The sequence below is a fragment of the Notechis scutatus genome, chromosome Z, assembly GCF_049901735.1.
Source record: "Notechis scutatus isolate UNSWTSFEM ecotype Mainland chromosome Z, rNotScu1.2, whole genome shotgun sequence".
Taxonomy (NCBI): domain Eukaryota; kingdom Metazoa; phylum Chordata; class Lepidosauria; order Squamata; family Elapidae; genus Notechis; species Notechis scutatus.
In genome coordinates this window covers 60,318,375-60,341,784 of record NC_142025.1, presented here as the reverse complement: position 1 = coordinate 60,341,784, position 23,410 = coordinate 60,318,375, and the positions used below count along the sequence as shown (strand labels likewise).

Here is a 23,410-nt window from a genome sequence, read left to right as displayed (position 1 = left end):
AGACATTAAAGCAGTCTTCCAATATTTGAGGGGCTGCCATAGAAAGGAAAGGGTCAAGCTATTTTCTAAAGCACCTGTAGGCCAGACAAGGAATAATGGATGGAAACTGAACAAGAAGCAATTTAACCTGGAAATAAGGAGAAATTTTCTGACAGTGAGAACAATCAACCAATGGAACAGCTTGCCTTCGGAAGTTATGGGAGCTTCATCACTTGAGACTTTCAAGAAGAGGTTGGATTGCCATTTGTCAGAAATGGTGTAGGATCTCCTGCTTGGGTGGTTGGACTAGATGATCTACAAGATCTCTTCCAACTCTCTTAATCTGAAATCTGAAATCTTTACTCTTCTAAGAAAGAGTTTCTGGTATTGTACACATTCCTTTCATAAATCCAAAATAAGAAGGTTTTCCATATCACTCATTTGTGCAGCCAGATTTTATATATTTTTTCTCCTATTAAAGCAGTTTAAAAAGGAAAAGCTAATAGTGAGTTATGAAATAAGGGGCACTATTATATAAAATGGAAGGCTGATACTAGTGCATGTACTTTTACATTCTTCACCTTTTCCTTGACATCATCCATTAAGGCCAATAAGAATGTGTATAGATTCCCCAGGAAAAGTGCAAAAATCCGTCCCAGTTGCCATTTCAGCCCAATGCGAGGATGATAATCTTCTAAAGCTGCAATAGTTTCGAACAGTGGAGGGCAAAACATTCCAAGTAGCGACATAACAATTTCAACCTGCCAAAAAGGAAAAGACATATTTTGTCACAATGGGATCAGCTAAGTACATCAGCTGCTGACTGGGCATCCTGGAAACTCTTCACTTAAATGGCATTATCACAGGGCTAGCAAAGGTTAAAGGATGGGATGTCATGGCTATAACGGATAGCCATAACAACAAGTCAGCCAATGGGAACTGTTTTAAGCCATGTCAGACAGCTCGGAGCCTGGGCATGGTTTAGGGCAACTGATCTGTATAGATATAGAGGTTCTGTGATTCAGAGTTCTGGTGGTTCTGGCTTCTGCTTCTTGCTACCACATTGCAAGAGCTGTATGGGTATTATATATATGCATCATGTTTTATATTATTGTGTATAAGCATGTCTATAAATGAATCCTGCTTAATTATTTACTTGGGGGCTGGTTGGATTGTTGCAAACTCTAACAGTAATATTAGAAGCTTTAATTATACTACTGCAGCCATCACCTTGACTTTAATGACCATGCCTTACAGACACTCTTGTATAAAAGTGAAAGTGGGCTCTATTATTGCCTCCATAAGCTGTCCTACAACATGCGCTCCCAAATTCTGTCCATGCTGAAAAATGAAGACCAGAATGAGAGTGACTTTAATATTAATAAGAGCTTCACTTTTATCCTCCTATCCCATAAAAAGCAATATTAACAGTTCCTTTCTACAAAATTGAAGAATTTTTACTGTTTTCTAAATGATAGCAAAGCAAGTGCAACCAGAACACCTGGAAAAAAGCTATTCAAGAGATCCAGCAATCATTTTAAGGCTCTCTATCTTTCTTGGAGGGTGGATTCTGAACATCTTCTCCTGGATCACATGCCCAGATAGGTGGATTCAATTGAAAAGAGATGGTCTTGAAGATACTAATAAAAGCTAAAAGCAATTGAAGTACAATCAGGAAAAGATAACTTTTGTTCGAAGTGGGCAACAGAAGCAATGCCAGTCAGGGTGGGATTCAAATTTTGTAACAACCAGTTCTGTGGGTGTGGCTAGGTGGGCATAGCCATGTAACTGGGTGGGTCTGGCATCTTCTTTGGCAGCACCCCTCTCATTTTTTGGGCCTTCTGGGCCTCAGAGAAGCCTCCTGGGGGGCATTTTTGCTCCTAGAAGGCTTCCTTGGGGCTCAGGAAGGAAAAAAACAGACCATGTGGGGCACACAGCACCCCCCTGCGCTCCCTTTTGGGGCCTCCTGGGCCTTGTGGGAGCCTCCTGGGGGGCGTTTTGGTTCCAAAACCTTCCCTGAAGCTCAGGAAGGAAAAAAATGGAGCAAAGGAGGTGCACATGACACCCCTGCACTCCAGTTTAGGGCATTCTGGGCCTCAGGGAAGCCTCCTGGGGGGCATTTTTGCTCCCAGGAAACTTCCTTGGGGCCCAGGAAGGCAAAAAATGGAGGAGCTCGGGGTGGGGTGCTGCAATAAGCAATAAGCAAGGGGAATCCCAGCACAACTGATCATAGGAACAGCTGATCGTCAGGAGGGGAAAAAAGAAATACCTTAAGGAGTGACTGGACGGGGAAGAATGCAGTCAGCGATGTTGGGGATGCACACAATGATGTGAATGCGCAATGAGGACTGACTGGGTATGGAGGAGGGGGCAGTAGGAGAGGGGCGGGGCTAACTAGGGGCATGATTTACCGGTTCTCCAAACTGCACAGAATCATAACAACCAGTTCCATAGAACCAGTCTGAACCGGTAGAATCCCACCCCTGATGCCAGTACTATACAATTTTTTTAAAACAATGTTGTCTTACTTCATTTCTTTCATACCAGCCAATGTTTTGCAATTTTGAAAAGGCCTGGGATCGTTTCACAACAAAATAAATGAGGTAGCCACTTCCACATAAGCAACATATTATAAGTACATTGGCCGAAACCCTCAGAAATCTTCTTAGATGGATGTTTTCATCTTTGTTGCTTTCTTGCTCATCCACAATTGACTCCTTAATAAATGTAGGAAACAATGTGAATAATTATTCAGAGTGTAGCCCTATGCAAATGTTACAGAAAATATTACACATTATATTCAGACTTACAAATTTTCAGGATGTGCAAACCATTGTATATGAAAAAACACACATTCATTTGCAAAACAAATACAGTTCTGATTTTTTAACAAAGGGTGCTGTTTTTAATAATATATATTGTAGTATGTATCAACTGGATAATACTTTTTATAATCAGCTATAACTAGTTTTTATATTCTATGGCTGCTTTCTTGTTACAATCTTATAATGCAGATGAATATAGTGATATACAAAAACTGAGTTTATTTTGATTACAAATGAACAAAAAAAGATTTGAAGATTGCTGGAGCTGGTTCTTCTATCTACTTATATGCATGTTTCTTCTTTAGAAAAGGGATAATGAGGATGAAATTAGTGCAACTGCTTCCTCCTAAGATCCACATTACTCAATATCTAGGTTTTCTTGATTTTTCAAGAATGCTATTCTATAGGAAAGGCACTGCCACTGAGAAGGCACAATTCCATGATCCAACACAATAACATTGTTTAATAGAAGGAACCTGGATCAGACCCTCTCTACTAAATTTGATGGCAGAAACAATAAGAAAAAGACGATTCTATAAGTAAGGTAAAGGTAAAGGTTCCCCTCACACATACATGCTAGTTGTTTCCGGCTCTAGGGGGTTTCCGGCTCATCTCCATTACAAAGCCAAAGACTCAGCACTGTCCAAAGACATCTCCATGATCATGTGGCCGGCATGACTAAATGCTGAAGGCACACGGAATGCTCTTACCTTCCCACCAAAGTGGTCCCTATTTTTTTTACTTGCATTTTACATGCTTTTGAACTGCTAGGCTGGCATAAGCTGGGACAAGTAATGGGAGCTCACTCCATTACACAGGATTCGAACCACTGAACTGCCGACCTTTCTGATTGACAAGTTCAGCATCTTAGCCACTGAGCCACCTGCTATAAGTAGCCTGGCTCTATGCCATGGATGGCTTTATGGATAATGACCAGCACCTTGAATCATACCCAGAAGTCTATTAGGAGTCAGCGCAGCAGTGGTTACATAGGCATAACAAGAAATACCAAAAAATACTGATGCTGTAGCATTCTGGACCAGCTGTAGCTCATGATTGCTCTTTAATAGCAGTACTATATAGAGAACATTACAATAATCCAAACTGTGCATGACTGAGTTATCACCTGGCACAGGGATGAGTGCAATTGTATACAAGGCAAATCAATGCAAATGCCACCTCTTGCCATAGTTGCCATTTGTGCTTTGAGCAAGAGCTGAGAAGTCCAGGAAGATCTCCAAATTGCACACCAATTTTGACTGAAAGTACATCTCCATGCAAAGTTAAAGATAAAAATTTAGGGGCCTTAAAACCTACAGCAATTCCACCAGCATGTATTTAAAAAGTTTGTCTATATTTGATGAGAATATTGAATTGAAAGAAAATATAAACCTGTGTTTTTAAAAAGGCAAACAATATGAGTTGCTTATAATGTGTCACATGGGACCTCTATATTGACTATACAGAGCAATAATATTATCAACGAAATCTTCCAATGAAGACACTGATCACACAAGTAGCTACAATGTTAAGAAAAACCTGTACATCCTCTGATAAAATGCTGGATATGAAGATTCAGTTGTTGTGTACAATATATATATATATTTCCTTCTTTGACATTTTGCCAAAGTTAAAATGCGACAGAAGTGTTTGCATCTTGCCTGGAGGGTACCTTGAAGCTAGTTGTGATGGATGCAAACTTGTTATCTGCTGTCTCTGGATTGCCTATAAGGAAATCCCAGCTAGTGAACATTTTCCAGCTAAAAATGAAGTTCTCATCATCTCCATCCCCTGTATCTTCATGGGCATTCTGGGCCATCCTGCAGGTGGAATAATATATAGCCTTTTTAACCACCAGATGTATCTCTTATGCACAATTTTTGCAGTAATTTCTGTGCTTTCTCTGCTTTAGGCTGCCTCCGAATGTGAAAATTACCCTTTTAAAATACCACTGTTAAAATTCCATAAATTAGCTTTAAAATATTTATCACTAATTAGGGACACACTGAAAAAAATGAATGAATGAATGAACAAATGCTTCATTTATGCTGTTCTGGCATTCCTTTGAATAAATGCCACACTAATCTACCATGTAGTCTCAGATTAAGCTGGCATTCTCCAATTTCGTGGATTTTATGATTAAAATAGAATAAATGGACAATTTCAATTTTGGTGTATATGACTTGTATGTTCTAGGATAGTGAAATAAAGTTATTGATGCCAAAGCAAGATCAATATCTTGAAGATGTGCATCTTTGTCTGTGTCAGGCTACAGAATTTTTCCCCATTCAATTAGCAAGAATGAACTTCTGAGAACCAAACATATCAAAAGGAATCCTTTATTGAGATGAGACAATTCATGTAGGAGTTCAAAGCAGTGTCTGAGGTCCCTCAGGCATACAGGGATACATAAGGGAGTTTAGAACCCCTCCCCTTATCTTGATGTGTATTTAGAGAAACAAAAGCCAGTATGTTAATTCCCCTCCCACCCCTTCTGTAGGAATGATCTTTCTCACAGTTTCCCAGGACATACCTAATTTCCCCCACCCCCTTTTTAGAACGAACTTTTTCCAGAGATTCCCTGGATACATCTCACTGTGGAATTTTTATGATCTTCTCATCTCCTGGCTGTGCCTCTCGGAGGTGATAGGTTCTGGCCATCTGGCTTTTCTCCCTCCATTGTATCGTGTGGGTTATACAAATTTGATATAAGGTTAAATATATTCAGGTTACATCAAAAATTTTTTTCTTTATCAGCCTCTCCCCCCTTTTCTTCTTCCACTGAAGAAATGACAGATACACGGATCTGACAGTCTGCTTTCTTCTATTCAGTCACAAAAAGATATGGTTGCTTCAGGGGAAGACTATATAGTATGGAGCTACACAAAGAACAAATAGAACTTACGATCTTATTACAACCATCAGGCTATAGCCATACACGCCGATGACACCAACCATGAAATATGCCATTGGTAGCCTGTACTTTAACCAACCAATTGTCCTTTGATTATTGTAGTAGCCATAGAAAATGGCTGAATATTTAATATAACCCTGAAAGGAGGAAAGGAATATATCAGATGTCCATTGATATAAATTTAAAATCTAAGCTTATTCCATTATTCCATTTAATGAGCCTTGGTTGCGCAGTGGTTAGAGTGCAGTATTGCAAGCTACTCCTACTGCAATTTGGCAGATCCCAACCAGGCTCAAGGTTGACTCAGCCTTCCGTCTTTCCGAAGTGGGTAAAATGAGGAGCCAGATTGTTGGGGGCAATATGCTGACTCTGTAAACCTCTTAGAGAAGGCTGTAAAGCACTATAAAGTGGTATATAAATCTAAATGCTATTGCTATTATGAGTGGCTGGTTGGGGACCAACTGGATTCATTCTAAAATTTTGATTATTGAAGTCTATCTAATACATTCTATGTAAATATCAATTTTAGTATAATCTTCAATGTATTTATTTTTTAAAATCTCTGAATTCAATAAGCATTACTTTTTAGTATTTGGATTTGGCAGCTAGATACAATAAAGATATTCAGGACCATTTTAGAAGCAACTTTCAAACAATCAGTAGGTATTAGATGTCAGTTAATATCTTTTCAAAGTAATAGTTTCTTCAAATTATGTTGTCTCAACTGTGTCATGAGAGCACTATTTCTGCTTTTCCAAACAATAGGGGAAGAACCTGTATAGTGGAGTACACAGTATACCCCTATATTTGGTTCCATGCTTACAATCATTTTAGCATATTTTCCATAGATTTGTTTAGATCTGTTCTTTCACTATCATGCTGCAAATGCAAAAATAAAATAAACAATAAGAACATCCTAATTTTTCTACCTTTATTATTATTATTATGTATTCTTATTGGTTTGGTGGTCTTGAAACGTCTTATCAGTTATTTCTCTGGGTTTTTCTAGTGCCAGCATAAAATGAAAATTATAGCCTCCAGGACATTCTTTCAAAATAAATGTCTTCAGCTAAAATTAAACCTGTCTGACATCTTGTTATATAACTGATTCACTGGGAAAATATTATTTAAGTTATAGTCTAACTCATCTACACTACCTGAAGCTGGGCCTACTTATTAACATTACTGACTATTCATTTTTTTCACAGTTAAATCTAATTTTAATGATATATACTCTATGAAATACATTGTGTTGATCTTCAATGCATCTGCAGATAGGCTAACTTTGTGAACCTGCAGAGATAGTACCATAAGATAGGGATCTTTATAAAATGCTAACATATAGTCTATCTGGTATTAGAATTTCTATAATCAATTCTTATGATCAGATTCACACATATATGTTTATTAGTTTTGAAGTTCTCAATTCATTATTTGAGGTATACCATACAATAGGTGATTCATAATGAAATACAAGTAGTCATTGATTGACAATTAAATCCAAAATTTATGGTGCTAAGTAAGAAATTTATTGAGTTTTGCCCCATTTTTTGACCTTTTTTGCCACAGTTGTTAAGTGAATCAATGTAGTTGTTAATGATACAATTGTTAAGTGAATCTGTTTTCTCCAGAGGTGGTATTCAGCAGGTTCTGGAGAACCGGTAGTGGAAATTTTGAGTAGTTCGGAGAACCGGCAAATACCACCTCTGACTGTCCTGCCTCCATCTATTCTCTGCCTCCTGAGTCCCAGCTGATTGGCTGGGTCTTCTTTTGTTGCCCTGCACAGGAGAATGGAGCTGGAAATCAGGTTAGTGGGGTGGGGAGGGAATGGGATTTTGCAGTAACCTTCCCCTACCACGCCCACCAAGCCATACTCACCAAGTGTTAATTTATTAAGATTTAAGAACTGACCAGCAGTAATTGCTGCTAGCTGCTGTAAGTCTGGCTGCTGAAATAAGGATGAATCAGCATAGCATGGGTATTGCTCTTTTAAGACTAAAAATGGATCCACAGAAGTTTTACCCCTTGAGAGGTGTTTATATAAGGCAGCCATTTTAGAAGGCATGTCCTCTCTCTTGTGTCCAGTATTCATTGCAGAGTTTTCCATGTAGTTAAGAAGAAGAAAGTTTGCTTGAAAGGTATTTTGCCTACCATTTATGTTGCTGTATATAGCTGTTGTAGATAAACCACCACCGTAAGTCTCCGTGTGCTGTGTTTTGCTCCTGGGTTATCTCATAATGGCAGTCATGCTGCAAACGCTCTACACAACCAAGCCATTTCCACCAAGCCACACCCACAGAACCGGTAGTAAGAAATTTTGAATCCCACCACTGGTTTTCTCTTGACTTTGACTTGTCAGAAGGTCCCAAAAGGTGATCACATAACCCCAGAACACTGCACTATCATAAATCTGAGTCAGTTGCCAAGTATTCAGATTTTGATCATGTAACCAGGGATGCTGCAATAGTTGTGTAAACTAGTCATAAGTCACTTTTATTAACTTGTAACTTTGTAACTTAGACTAGTTACGAATGGTTGTAAATTGAGGATTACCTGTAACTTTGAGTTACAGAAAATGTGCTCATAAGTTATGTTTCTTCATAACTAAATGACTAGTGTATCAGGCAGCTGATTTTGTGTATAAATAAAAGCCAATTCATCAGTTTATAGTTAGAAAGAGACATGATATTGGTTGTCCATATTATCACAATGGAAAAGTCAGGTTTTGATGGCAGAAAAGGATGAGCCTTAATTCCCTACTATCCCATTGCAAATTTGATTCTCAGTGTATTTTCTTGTGTAGTTTGAAAATATTTTTTTTTTTAATATATCATCTTGAGTGTTGTTAGCTTTGGCTGGAGCACTTTATTTCTTTATAAGTAAACCCCAATAAATAAACCAACAGATCATTAGCTACTTTACAGAGGCAAGACTACCTCTTCAATGGAATCAGAGATTATCATTATTTACCATTATTTATACATTTATTTTCACTACTGCAGACTGTACAGTTAGGTTAACTCTTGCCTTGTGAATCAAAAGAACGTTTTAAAAAAAGATTTAAACCCAATTTTAGTTCTTTCCAATCTTCCTACAATTTCTCCATGTGCTTCCTTAAACAAATATGCAATTTCACTTTCACATTTTTTTCTATAGTCACTAAACCTTGTGTCTCAGTGCTCTATGTATTGCTCCACGTCAAACAAATTCCAAATCACACAATCCAAATTCACAGTATGTGTGTCATTCATACATAATCTGCTCTTCCATTCCCAAACAATATTCCTCTAACAAAGGAGAATGAAATCTGAACAAGGCTTTATGTCATTGTACATTTCTATGATACTTGTTTTATATATATATAGTTCATTTAAATAAATATATTTTGTAACAATATTGTGTAATGTAACATTTCATTTGTTATGCTTAAATTTAATATTTTCTGCTTAGCCCATTCCCTTAGCCATAAAAGACTGAGGAACTAAGATTAAACAAAAATGCAAGAAGTACCTACCTCAAAATCCCAAAGAACAGAGAAATCCATAGCAGTGGGTTGTTCAGTCCTGGGTACAATTTTTCTAGGTATACTTCCATATGGCATACCCATTAAAATCTATAAGAATATTTTTAATGCTATGTGAAGTACTAAAAATTTCTCGCTTATTAATAACAGAATAAAACTCTACTTCAGTTTATAAACAGATAAGGATACAGATATGGTGAAAAGGGTTGGAAAATACTCATTTCTATTCCAGTATCAAAAAAGAAAAGTGTTAAATAATGCTTAACCGTATAATTGCACATGCATCACATGCAGTTAAGAGTTTGTAATACAAACTTCAACTGCCAGATGTACAAGATGGATTCAGAAGAAGTGGAGGTATTTGAGATCATACTATTAACCAGTTGATAATGGAAAAGCTTAGGAATTGCAAAAAGACATCCATAGTTGCCATTGATTATTCAAATTATTCAGATTGTTCTATTTTATTTTTGTAAAATTACATCAAATTATGGACATACTTTAAACACTATATTGGGTTGCCTTCATCTCCTGTGGAAGAAGTGATATGATAACCCAAAAAGAAACAGTTAGTATTGAATATTGAAAATGGTTGAAAATTGGGAAAAGTATATGCTAGGATTGAACCTTTTAATTTAATTTGTATGGAAAATATAATGTGAAAATGTTGGATTAACAAGGATGGTCGCCATCCTTTTTGGCACTAAGACAAATTTTCCACAGAATGGGAGTTGGGGGAGGAGGAGTGTGCAGTCTAGATTCCTCACCTGCATAGTTTATAATAGGGTTCCTATTCCTATTGTAGAATGAGAATCTAATACCTCAGTTGGAGTTGAGGCGATAATGCTAGCACTGGGGAATGGCTACAAATACAGATGAAGCTTCGCTTGCTCACCCATTGTCACATCCAGCTGTGCAGCTTAGTTCCTAACAGGTCATGGACCAGTACAGATTCATGGGCCAGGGGTTGGGGACCCCTGGATTAAAAATGGGAAAATAATTAAAAAAAGGGGGGGGGAATTAACATTGACAGAAAAAATATGGCCAACTTCAAATATAGTGATGATACCATATTGATGGCTGGAAGTGAATAAGACTTTAAAAATCTAGTGATAGAAATGAAGGAGAAAGTGCCAAAACTGGCCTGCTCTTCCATTATATAAAGTATATTCTGTTACCAGTTATAACAGATGGGTATGAAAACTGGACCATCAGAATAGGCTAATGAAGAAAAGTATCTTTGAATTGTGGTGATTTAAAAAAAAGTGTTGAGAACCCATTGAACTGCAATAAAATTAAAGGATCTACTTGTAATAAAACTTAGATAAATAATGAAAAGTCAGAATCCTGATGCTGGGAAAAATTAAAGGCAATTCAAAAGAGACAGAAGATACTGCATGATGATACAAACATGAATTTAAAAAAGCTCAAAGAAGCTAAATAGACAATTGTAGTAAAATGATATCCATTCACAAAAGAAATCGAACAAAATAAATAATGCAGCAACTTGCTTTCCTCCTGGTAAAGTGTGAAACTGGGATGAATTAGAATTAAGATATGAATTAAAAAGCAAATGTCTCTCAATGTGCATTAAATATATTTTGATTGAATTCTACTTCTAAATATAAATATTTACCAAAATATTGAAGTCCTTTATAGCTTATTCTTTGCTAATAAATATTTGAAATAATATAGCTTTATGACTGGTTGTGTTTGTTGCTACCCAGTTTTTCACCTTTGCTTCTTTTATGCTCTTATTTTACTTTAAACACATGTTTTTGTGCTTTTTGTGATCTACCCAAAATCATCAAGAGTTGATACACAATTTGAATAAAGTGATAAAATAAACAATTATTTGGTTGTGGAACAGTTGAGAAGAAGACCATGACTTGTATTCTGAGAAATTCTGAAAATAATAAGTAAAAAAAAAAGTAATAATTGCCAGGTAGAATTGATCTGAAACATAATACTAGCAAAAGTGTTGATGCTAATATTTAGAAAAATCTGTTATCAAAGGTATGATAAATGATCTAATGGGAGAAAAACTAGAAGGAACATCAGTTGGAAGTTAAATATTTAAAATAAATAAAGGAAAAAGAAGAAATACAAGATGTACATTCTTTCCAGTTTTGAACAGTTAATTCACCCAAGATGTAACCATCAGAAGCAGAGGTTCACTGAGCCAGAACTTTCAACTAAAAGTTACTGTTGAACCATTTTTCATTCAAGTAATATAGCTTGGCTCTCAGAAGACAAACTATGAAAAAAGGCAGAAAAACCCACTCTCTCAGGTATAAATGTTGATTATTATATATATTATATAAGTCATGAAATATTTACAAAAAGCCAAGCTCAGCATACACCTAGAACCCAAAAGAGATATGACATTGTTGCCTGTAGCATATCAACCTCAAATAATGTAATTGGTGGTAAGTGCTAATATATATATTTAGTTCATAGCTGATAAATGGAATCCATAACTTAGCTCTTAGGATTAATTTATACATACATTGATATCACACACACTTATTTAAATAGGAATGAAATAGCAGGCATCGTAATGACTTGGTATTTGGAGAAAAAAGATAATGATATTCTAGATCAGGGGTCACCAACCTTTTGGACCTCAGGGACCACCAAACTCATAATTTTAAATCCCGTGGACCACTAATATGAATTTTGACTGATGATGGCTTGCTGACGTTGGTGGGAAAGTTGGTCCCATATTCCAGAGCTGCAGTAGTCACAAGAGCTGCTCCGGGAGGCCAGTCCTGTTATTGCAACTGTTGAATATGGACCAACTTTCCCACCCACGTCAGCAAGCCACTCTAGGGCATATTTCCCTCCCCCGCCATTGGTCTTACCTTCTACTATGTTTCTTAGAAAATAAGGCAGGGTCTTATTTTCTTTTGACCCCCGAAAAAAAGGTTAGGCCATCTTTTCAAGGAGTGTCTCTGCTGCTTCTGCTTTTTCTGCAGAGAACCTGGGAAAATCCCCCAAAAAAGTCTGCAGGAAAATTTCCCACCCCATTTTCCTACTGATCGATTATTCTTTATTTGGGATTGCAGGATTCCATCTCCAGCTTTGTTCTCAGGGGGAGAGAGAGAGAGAGAGACTTTTTGCTTCATGCAAGGAAAGCAGCAGAAGCAGAAGTCTTTCTTTCTCTCCCCCAAACTCTGCCAGAAATGAGTCTTTATAAGACTTGTCATGCCAGCACAGCCTCTTGGAACAGCATGCCTTGCAGGGTCCCAAAGACTTATTTCTGGTGGAGTTTGGGGGAGAGAAAAGAAGACTTTTGCTGGAGGGCGGAGATGGTGTCACGACTATACGGCATGCGATCTTGGAGGTCTGAGATCGCTGTCGATATCTTTGCTCCTGGACGGTCCAATTGGATCTATTCTAAACCGTCCCGAAGAGATGATGAATGTAAAGAGTGCATCCTGTCAATCCCAGGGATACCGCAAAGTCCCTGGTAGATCCAGGAGAAGCTCTTTTTGCCAGCAGCAAAGAGGCAGCCATTAAAGCTGCTGAAGTTGGGACAGCTCCGAAACGAAAGAGAATGGAAAGAGAAAGTGTGCCGGTTTGGTGAGAACTTTTTCTTTACTTTAAGATTTGAAAGGACACCCTAAGGAAAAGAAATAATCTGTAAAAGTTTTGACAGAAGTGATTTTAAACAGGAAGTCAAAGTAATATTTTTATTTTTTTTCTCATTGCTGGATTTTCTACACATGATTTTATATTTTGAAACTGGACTGTTTTTATTTTCTTCTTCCACCTATTCTTTCTCTCCTTTTTGACTTTATAATATTCTAGGCTAGAGACTCCCTTTTAGTCATCTTTTTAAATATCTTTTTCCCTTTTTAATTAATTTTTATTATATCTTGTTTGGAAAAGGAGGGGGAAAGTGAAAGCAGAAGAAACTTTGTAACACTGCCAACTAGAGGCTTGGAAATATTCTATCTCTTTTTTTCTTGACCAGACAAAGCTGAGAAAGAACTGAGACTTCTTTACAAAGACATTGCTGTTTGATAAGATAGAGGGAAGAGCATGGGAGATTATTGCAGGTGCTCTTCTGGGTTCCTATCAATAGTTGGAGTCTGGTGTTGAAGTTTATAGAAAAAAAAGGTGATAAGACTCTGGAGAAGAGAGTTATAAATTTTAACAAAAGCCTTGGATAACCAAACAAGGTGCAGTGTTTTTTTTTTTTTTAAGCTGGGCTATTTCTTACTTTAACAAACCCCTCCTTACTAGCTTACTTTTTGTAATAGCTATTTGGATTTTTGGCCTTTTGGAACTTGTTTTTCTTTCTTTTTTGTCTTTTGAAGTCTAATTTTACGTTTGCATTTTATTTTAAAGGAAAAGCTTTAGTATTAATGATTTTCTTCCTTTTTTTTAAAGGGAGTAGTCTCTTTTCTTTTTTCTCTCTCCCTCCCTTGTATTTTTTTTCTATTTACCATCCATATTGGGTTTTTTAAAAAATCTTTGTGGCTTTCTTTTTTTTTCTTATGCATCCTTTTATACCTGAGACCTTTTAATTGGATTAAGGTGTTGAAGAATCTGAAGAACTTTTCTTTTTTCTTCTTTAGTTTTTTATTTTTTACTTTTCCGCTTTTTCCAGGATTTAACAATTTTTTCTTTTTTGTGTGTGTTTATGGTCTTTTCTTCCATTTTTGAGTTTTTACGGCTATTTAACCAATTGATTGGATTAAGGTATACAAGAACCTGAAGAATTTATTATTATTATTATTATTATTATTATTATTATTATTATTATTATTATTATTATTATTATTACTATTTGGTTTCTTTTTACCCACTATTTTTACTTGGAATTACAATTGGTTATTTCATAAGTGGATTAAGGTCTAGAAGAACCTGAAGATTTTGAATTGTCCGAAATGAGTAGGAAACTAACAGCCCTGGTTCCTCAACTTCTACTTCTTCCTCTTCACCATCTGGAGGACAACATTCAATACAGACGATGTTACAGCAAGAAAAAGAACAGGAAAAAGTGACCCTGCAGATGATTATGCAAGGAATTCAAAATATTCAAAAAAGAACAGAGAATATTGAAAAGAGAACAGAGAACAGAGAACAAAGAACAGGAAAAACTGATGAAAAGGTGGAGAACATTCAACAAATGATGAAGTATGATGAGAGATTCCAAAAAATTGAAGAAGATAAACAAAGAGATAAGAAGATTGGAGATATTGATAGCAGATTAACTGTGGCTGAACAAGATAAAAATGGGATGTTGAGATGGGAGATGGACAGATCAGAATTTTATCTCAGATTCCAAAACATAGAGGAAGAAAAGGGACAAAACCTAGCTGAGACAATGATAGAAATTTTGGCTGAAGCTTTGGAAATAACTGGAGAGAAGATGATGGATGGAATAGATGAAGTTTATCGAGTCTTCACAAAATATTGGACTAAAATCCACACGTGGTTGGAAAAAATGACAAAAAAGCATATGACTTGAAACTAGAGATATTTTTATTGGGAATTTTACCTGAAATATATAGTAAAGAATTGAAATACCTGATTATAAATGTATTAACAACGGCTAGGATTGTATTTGCCAAAAACTGGAAAAATGAGAAAATACCATTACATGAGGAAATTATTAAGAAAATATTGGAATGTGCTGAAATGAGTAGATTGACATTTGAAATCAGAGAACAAGATGATAAACAATTTTATAAAATTTGGGATCTATTCTATCAATGGTTAGACAATAAAACATGGTAATGAAATATGAAGATTCTTAGAAAATAATAAACATATAAAGATGTATTCTTTTCTTATTATATCTACAAAATGATTGTAGGATAGATTTGAGATGATAATATGAACTGTCATAAAACAAATTAAGTAAAATATGGATTATTTCATAAAACATGAATGAATAAAAGTATAGTCAAATGATTGATTAACAATGATATTAATGTATTTAATATTTGATTGAAAATATGAGAATATATACAATGCAATTGTAATTGAAGACTATGAAATGGAAGCACAAAACAATTTGTAAACCAACCAACACACTGTATGTATATATATGGAAGATGGCTTGATATTTTTATGTTTTGTTTGTCTATGTTCATCTTAAAAACCAATAAATTTTTTTTTAAAAAGAAAGACTTTTGCTGCTTTCCTTGCATGCAGCCAAAAGCAGAAGAAAGAAGTAGAAAGAAGCAGCCCAGTGGCAGGCAAGGTGCGTGGGGCGAGTGAGGCAAATTCCCTCCCTGCTCTTTCCCCCCTCCCCTCACTACCTCGTGTTGTTCGCAATGCAAGCAATGCAAGCAGCGCAATGCAAGCAATGCAAGCAGCGCAATGCAAGCAATGCAAGCAGTTCCCATAGGCCATGTGGGAGATGTAGCCTTGTGTTCCTGCACAGCCTGGATTAATTGCTTTGGGGGGTTAATTGCTTTGGGGGGTGCTCTGTGGACCACCAAAATTTTCTTGCGGATCTGCAGCCCACTAGTTGGCGATCACTGCTCTATATATCTTAGACTTCATATATTGCCCAGACATCATGGGACTTCAGTGGAACCAAAGACTATGTTTTAAAAGACAGTAGCATGGTGCTACTCTGTTTCAATATGCCCAGTTTCATGTTATATGCTTTATTATCTAGCCATATTGGGACATACAGTATATGGAGAAACCATTCGGTGCTAGCTTAGATAACATTTCACTTGGCTTGCAATATGAACCTTCTCCAATTAGAGTTAAAGGTGATCTGATCAAAGGAATGTTTTCCAGTACTTTTGGAGAAAATGTTGTGAAAGGATACATTTTTTAATTTAAATCATTTCACCATTTCAAGGATCCTTACCACTTTCACCAGGGAGTAAGTTAGATGGGTTTCTGCTTAGACATGTTTAGAATTGAATAATCCCTCTGATTTTTCTTCCTCTCTCAATCCTTTTCCCTCTCTACATAAAATATTTTTTTAAGCTCTAGTTCTGATTTTCAGTAAAGGATAATTTTGCATTGTTTTACAAGGTATTTATTTTTATATACTATATGTACACATACAGATGAAATATTACTATTTTTTCTTCTCACAGTTCTGAACTAGGATGATATATAACATATCTGGTTTTCTTTTCTTTCTTAGCAGGGTCATCTTTTAAAATTGGGATGGAAAGAATTACTTTAAAAAATTTATTTTGTATTTTGGACATTGTAAGCTAGCCATAGGTATTGGTAAATAGGCAATCAATTCAGTGAAAGTAACTAGTATGATAAAAATTATTTTTTCCAATAATTTAAGTGTAAAATTATAGTTACATGGAATGATACAAGTATTGTGATTTTATATACATAGTTTCAACAAATTTGGTACCTATAACTCTTCTTATACTGTACTTAACTACACTTCTCAGATTAACTATTTATTTACTTACCTCTGGAATTATAACTAGTCCAAATATTAAGCCAAACAGAACCAGGTTTAGGCCATACATCCATCGCAGAAATATGAAATAAGATGCCACTGAAGAACCAAAATGACCTTAAAAAATAAATAAGCTTTCATTAGAAAAGTTCTTGAAATTGACTTGTCCAGAGAACAGGATGGATTTGTAATGGGCTACCAATTTAAATATGAGTGTCTACTGTATGCATTCAGTTCTTTCTCTAAAGTTCTTTCAGAGGAGGAGGAAGAAGCAAATGTCTAAAACTGAAACTGATTTGATTATATTTATAATTTCTTCCAGGCAGTGGTGGGATTGAAATAATTTAACAACTGGTTCACACTAGGTCAGGTTGACTGTCATGGGAGGCATGGCCCATCCTAATCCTTCAGCTCCACCATACATATGGGACAAGCCTCCCGTGACGGTCAACCTTACCCTAGTGAACAGGTTGTTAAATTACCCCCCACCCCGCTATCAAAGTGGATCCTGGTCTCTGCTTGGTGCTGCAATGGAGAAACAGGCAACAGAGAGGTCAGCACAAGGAAAAGAGGAGAAGCAGGGAGAAGAAAGAGGGAAAGCAGCCTTCTCTTCTCTTGCACTGGCCACTCCATTGCCCATTTCTCCATTGCAGTGCAACACAGCACCCAGGATCCACTTTGATAGTGGGGGGTGGGTAATTTAACAACCCATTTGCCCAAACTGGTACAAACTGGCTGAATCCCAACACTAGCTCCAAGTTAGTTTACATTTGTTCACTGTCTCAAACAGTGTTTGTCAACTTTTATATGCCCCCACTTCATCCAATCTCAAATATCTAGGATGTCTCAATTGATGGTAGGACTATGTCAGCCCTTCGAGGTAGGCCTTATCAAGACACAGATTTTTGCAAAATTACTGGAACTCTTTTGTTGTTGAAGAGTATCAAAACACTACTTTGAAAAGATGTCAATTTCCTCATATCTCATGAAGAATCAAGGCAAGGTTACTTTGAGGGTGCCCCCTCCACATAACCCTATTTTTCCCATGGCTGAGATATCATTTACTATGTCTTTGATCTGCTAAGCTCTTGCATTCTTTCACCATTATTTGCACCTTTCTTTATAGAGCAGTTCCAAAAAGATTTCCACTATGTGTTTTTTAATGGTTTATAAGATTGGCATGATAAGCAAATCTAAGTAATTGCCATAGAGAAATATATTTTTCATTTTTTCCTGGAAGATTTTAATTAGTTTTTCTTTCCACCAAATATATCTTAGGCTTTCTGCAATATATCATAATAGGGCTGAGGAATTCTTCAAAAGAGATGCTCTGTAATATGTAGGAGCATGTATGAATGAATGGAATCAGCAGACATTTGTGGATGTAAAAACATCAATGGGCAACTCAAGGAGGGTTTTCCCAAACAACAAAGAGAAACTAGACTGCTTAAAAAAACCCCAAAATTAAATACTATGTTTTACAGGCTTATGAAAGATCCCATAATGGCTCCAATCGTATGGATAGGAAAAGAACCTACATCAGTCTATCCATTCCATCTGATAAGATGGAACTGCAGTTTATGATACTGTATGTGTTTTAGTAGAATTTATTAGTTGGGAAAAAGTGATTTTAAAAAAAAGTTGAGGGAATTCTGCAGACACCGTAGTGAAATGACAACATACTCATAATGAGAAAACAAGCTATTTGTATGAAATAGCTATTTGTATGAAATAGCTATTTGTATTTTGCAACTCAGTTTCCAGGTAAATATTAAGATTTTCCTTCCATGTAGTATCAGAGACCAAGGCTGAACATCAAGATAAAGATGATATTAACGTTTTAATGATGGTGATGGCTAATAAAATATTTTACTTGAATACTGATTTGTGAGTAATATTGAAAATAGTTCATACATTTTGTGAAAGAGGACAGGTTATGTATTATGAGTTGAGAATAATGTTCAGACATGTAGATAAATATTAACTTACTTTCAACTTCTTTTATTTTCATTTCCCAAGGTATACATTGTGTCTTAAAATTATCAAAATCTCTCTTAAATTTGACCCATTTCTGAAAAGAAACAAAGCAAAACAAAGCTTTTATTCAAGGCTAAAGTAAAGAAAGACTTGAGAAATGCTTTAGAGTTTAAATGCTAGTGGTTTGAAAATTGAAGATGTTCTGGGCTTCTAAATCTAATGCATTTCAATTAAATTTGGTCCCTCTGACTGGTCAAAAGGAAATGTTTTCTGTTTGTTTTTCCAAGAATACCATTTAAATATGAATATGACAGTAGTTATGCAAGATTTTGTTATTTTACTGTACCCACATAGTGGAAAGCCTTTTTAAGAATTGTACAACTCAAATGAAAGATGAACCACTAAAATATAAAGGAAAGGAGATAACAGTGTTGAAACAAATTCCAAAAACTGTAAGAGATTTGAGAAGAGACTATCAGTTTCTGACAAAATGTTTGATAAAAAGAGAAATTAACTTTAGATGGCTGATACCAGAGGGAATAATGGTGACATGGTGAGAGCAAAAACTAGACACAATTGAAAAAGCAGAAGTATTTTATGATCAATATTTTAGAGAATATGAAGGAGAAAAGAGAAGAGAGATAGATGAAATAAAACTGAGAGAAGAAGCTGCAGAGAGGGAGGAGAGACAACAAAGAGAAGAAGAAAAAGAACTGGAAGTGAGAGCAACAAGGGAAGAAGAGAGACCAAGAGACCAAAGAGAGATGAGAGTGACAAGAGTGACCAGAGCATATCATAAATAATAATATGGAAGAAGAAATTAAGTTTATGACGATCAATATAAATGAAATAAACTTGGCAATTAAAAGCAAAAGAATATTCACTAAATTAGAAAAACTAAATCTGGATATAATTCATTTGCAAGAAGTGCATATTAAAAAGCAACATGAGAAAATATTAGACTATCCTAAGATTGGAAGACTACATACTACATTGGCGCAGCAAAGTAAGAGAGGAATATGTTATATATAAAAGACAGTATAAAAACAGAATTAATATACCAAGATAATGAAGGGAGAATATTAATAGTTGAAATATTGATGAATTATAAACAGATACTACTAGTGGCAATTTATGCCCCAAATGAAAATCAAGAAGAATTTTATGATAAATTACCTTAAAAAATAACAGAATTGGAATATGAACACATTTGTGTTATTGTAGACTACAACACAATAGTAGATGTAGAAAAGGACTATAAAACAAAAAGGACAAATAAAAAGAATAGAAAAATACTTCCTAAGGCATTTTTAAAATGACAGATGAGCTAGCAATTCAGGATGCATTGAGAGAAAGATATTCAGAAAAGTGACAATATACATTTTATTCCAATAGACATTTATCTTGGTCTAGAATAGATATGATATGGGCAACAACAGAGATAATTGCTAATATACAAGACATAAGTATTGAAATAAATACATGGGCAGATTATAATCCGATTAAGGTAACATGGAAAGGACTAAAGAAGAGGGCAAGATGGACAGTGAATAATCTAATATTGAGAGAAAAAGAATATATTGAATATTGAAAAGAATATACGGGAAAGGACTTAAAATTTTTCTTTGAACAAAATAAAAAAGAAGAAACTTCATTACAAAATGTGTGGGACACAGCTAAAGCTTATATGAGGACTAACGATAACATATACTGGAAAGAGAAATAGAAAGAAACGACAGGCACAGGAAGTGTTAGAAGAAGAATATAAGAAACTGGAAGAAGAACTACAAAAAAATCCACAAAGGAAAGGTATTCAAAATAAAATGACTTTGACAAAACATAAAATGGAAATAATAGATAAAGAACTAGCACAAAAAAAATTAAACATACTAAACAGAATTTCTTTGAAAATTCAAATAAGCCAGGAAGATGGTTGGTGTATAAACTAAAAAGAGAGACAGAAAAGAAAATGATATCTCAACTAATGGGTGATAAAAGGAATCTGTGTCATAGAAATGAAGATAAAAAAAGAAATAGTACAAAAGTATTATAGAGAACTACATAAAAGAAGAACAAGTGGAGGTAAGAGAGATAGAGAAATATTTAAAGAAAATGGAACTACCTAAAGTGTCAGAACAAACTAAAATGATGTTGGAAGGGAAAATTACAACGATGGAATTAATGGAAGCAATTAAAAGACAAAATAATGGAAAGGCATTGGGGTCAGATGGCCTGCCAGCAGAAATGTATAAAGCTTTACAGGACACTATAAGTCAGTAGTTCCCAAACTTTTTCAGTCTACCGCCCCCTTGGTGCTACAAACTCATCCTCAGTGCCCCCCACCCAGGGGTGGGATTCAAATTTCTGTGGGCGTGGCTTGCTGGCTGGGCATGGCTTGCTGATCACAAGATGGGCTAGGTGTGATTTGGTGGTCGTGTGACTGGGTGGGCGTGGCCAGGTGACTGGTAAACCAAATACAAGTAGTCCTCACTTAATGACCGGTTGTTTAGCAAGTGTTCTAATTTATGACCGGCCTCCCCAGAGATACTTGACCCGTTTTTGGAATTTTGACAGCCATGCACACACATACACACACACTCCCTTCTAACCCTGCTGGAGCAGGTCATTGCACTAGAATCGGCAAAGCATCTCTGATTAGATTCTAGCAGTGAATAAAATCTAATCAGAGATGCTTTGCCGATTCTTGTTGATTTGTTTTATTTGTATTTTATTATTTTATGTTGCTGAATTGCATTGACATGTGTGTCCCTTCTTGTGCACAACCCAGAAGCTCTTGTGATTCTTTGCAGCAAAAATTACTGACCTCTGGCTTTGCTCTACTTTTCAAACATGCCGACACTGCTCTGTTCTAGGTGCTGGGCCCACAGGTCCACCCCATTGAGCCCACTGTATTGGAGGGACCTGCCCAAGCAAGTCAAGTCAATGGGGTGAGCCTGAGAGAGGGAAAGAGAGAGAAAGAAAAGAGAGAGAGAGAAGGAAGAAAAGAAAAAGGGAAAGAAAGAAAAAGGGACAGACAAAGAAAGAGGGGGGGATGGAAGTATGGGACAGAAAGAAAAAGAAAGAAGGAGGGAGGGAGGGAGGGAGGAGAAAGATAATGAGACATCTATTCCAGTCCAATCACCTGCTCCAGCAGGGTTAGAAGAGAGTGAGTGAGTGTGTGTGTGTGTGTGTTCTCCTTGTAATTTACCAGTACATTTTGGTTTTGCCTTCTTCAGAATTGGCACTGTAATACATTGGGGAAAAGTAATTTTTAGGGTGGAGATCTGGTCCAATAGATCCTGTTTAAAGCCTCAACAAAATGTGAGAGCTTCCTGATAGTCTTGACCATGTTTTGTCCACAAAACCTTTAATAGAAGCCAAAGATGTTTCAATGTGTTGGCAAAGATGTTTCAATGTGGAAAAGGGCCTGAGTCTAAACTAAGCCTCATTTCAATCAGATGCATCAGGTCTCTCTCTCTCTCTCTCTCTCTCCCCCTCCCTCCCTCCCAGACTGGCTTTGCTCTACTTTCCCAATGTGCCTGCGGGGCTGGCACTTCGAACATGGATAGATGGATGGATAGATAGAGAGAGAGAGACACAGATAGACAGAGAGAGACAAGTAGGTAGGTAGGTAGATTGGTAGATAGGTAGATAGGCAGGCAGGCAGACCTTTTTGGATGAATGTATGGAGAGGTAGGTAGGTAGGTAGGTAAGTAGATTGATAGATAAGTAGGTAGATAGGGTGGGTAAATCTATATTGGTAGATAGGTAGGTAGGTAGACAGAAAGACAGGTAGGCAGGCAGGCAGGTAGGTAAGCAGGAAGGCAGACAGACAGACAGACATTTTGGATGTATGGATGGATAGTGTTCTGTCGCCAGGACAAAAGAGACTCAAAGACCGGAGTTGAATTCAGCTCTTTATTACTAACCAGTAACTTCAACTAAAGTCGAGCCGTGGCAGCCCTTTTTATAGCGGCTGCTCGCGGCTCGCAACCAATGGCATTTATTTAAACTTCCTGCCGCTTAGGCAGCCAATCCGAAACTGTCGTTATTAACCAATCGTTACGTTGCATTAACTAACCAATAGGAGTGTAGTCTTAGAAGTCTCTATTTGAATACACTACACCCCTTCCCTCTTGGTTCGCTCCAACGTTACGTGACGTAATCACGCAGGTAGGCGGGGCTCTTGTGAGTCCTAGTTGACCTGCGCAATTCAGTCCCTGTGTTGGTCTCCACTGGTTCGGACAGGTTCAGACAGTCCTTCCCATTCTTCTCCTTGGAACCTCCTGGAAGGGTGCCTCAGCCATGCCGCTCCCACTGTGCCTTGTTGGGTTGATTGGGCTCTTGCTGCGCCCTGGGTTGGTTGGACGGACGGTGTGGTCTCCTCACATTGTGTGTGGGCAGGTAGAGTCGGCTTGGCTGCTTCTTTCCTGAGGTTCCTTCAGTTCTTTTTTCTCGAAGTCTTCTAATTGTATGTGATTTTTATTTTTTTCTTGGTTCTCTGTTTCCAGTTGGTGTTTTGTAACCGGATGATTTTCATTTTCTTTATTATTAAAGGGTTCCCCCCCGTCTGGATTTTTTATTATTATCTGGGGGGGGTGCTTGGGAAAATGTTTGTTCCGCGCTTTGGGGAACGTCGGTGTCTCGTTCGATGTGTTGCGTCCGTAGTTGATCAATGTGTCGTTTCCACGATCTGCTGTCAGCTGTTTCTAGTTGGTAGGAACGAGGGCCAGTGATTTGTGTGATTGTTGCCAGTAACCACAATGGTTCTCCGGTAAGGTTTT

The 23,410-nt window shown here is 36.6% G+C and overlaps 1 protein-coding gene across 1 annotated transcript in view; it reads right to left on the bottom strand.

The window, feature by feature from the left end:
• TMC2 (transmembrane channel like 2) overlaps nucleotides 1-23,410 on the bottom strand; it is a 133,235-nt gene that overhangs the window by 43,952 nt on the left and 65,873 nt on the right. Inside the window, exons 6-12 of the mRNA XM_087947321.1 lie at nucleotides 18,639-18,720; nucleotides 16,660-16,766; nucleotides 9,233-9,331; nucleotides 5,710-5,855; nucleotides 4,477-4,624; nucleotides 2,508-2,696; nucleotides 561-740 (exon numbers count right to left, since the gene is read on the bottom strand). Coding sequence (XP_087803447.1) covers nucleotides 561-740; nucleotides 2,508-2,696; nucleotides 4,477-4,624; nucleotides 5,710-5,855; nucleotides 9,233-9,331; nucleotides 16,660-16,766; nucleotides 18,639-18,720 — 951 coding nt within the window. The remainder of the gene's footprint in view (nucleotides 1-560; nucleotides 741-2,507; nucleotides 2,697-4,476; nucleotides 4,625-5,709; nucleotides 5,856-9,232; nucleotides 9,332-16,659; nucleotides 16,767-18,638; nucleotides 18,721-23,410) is intronic.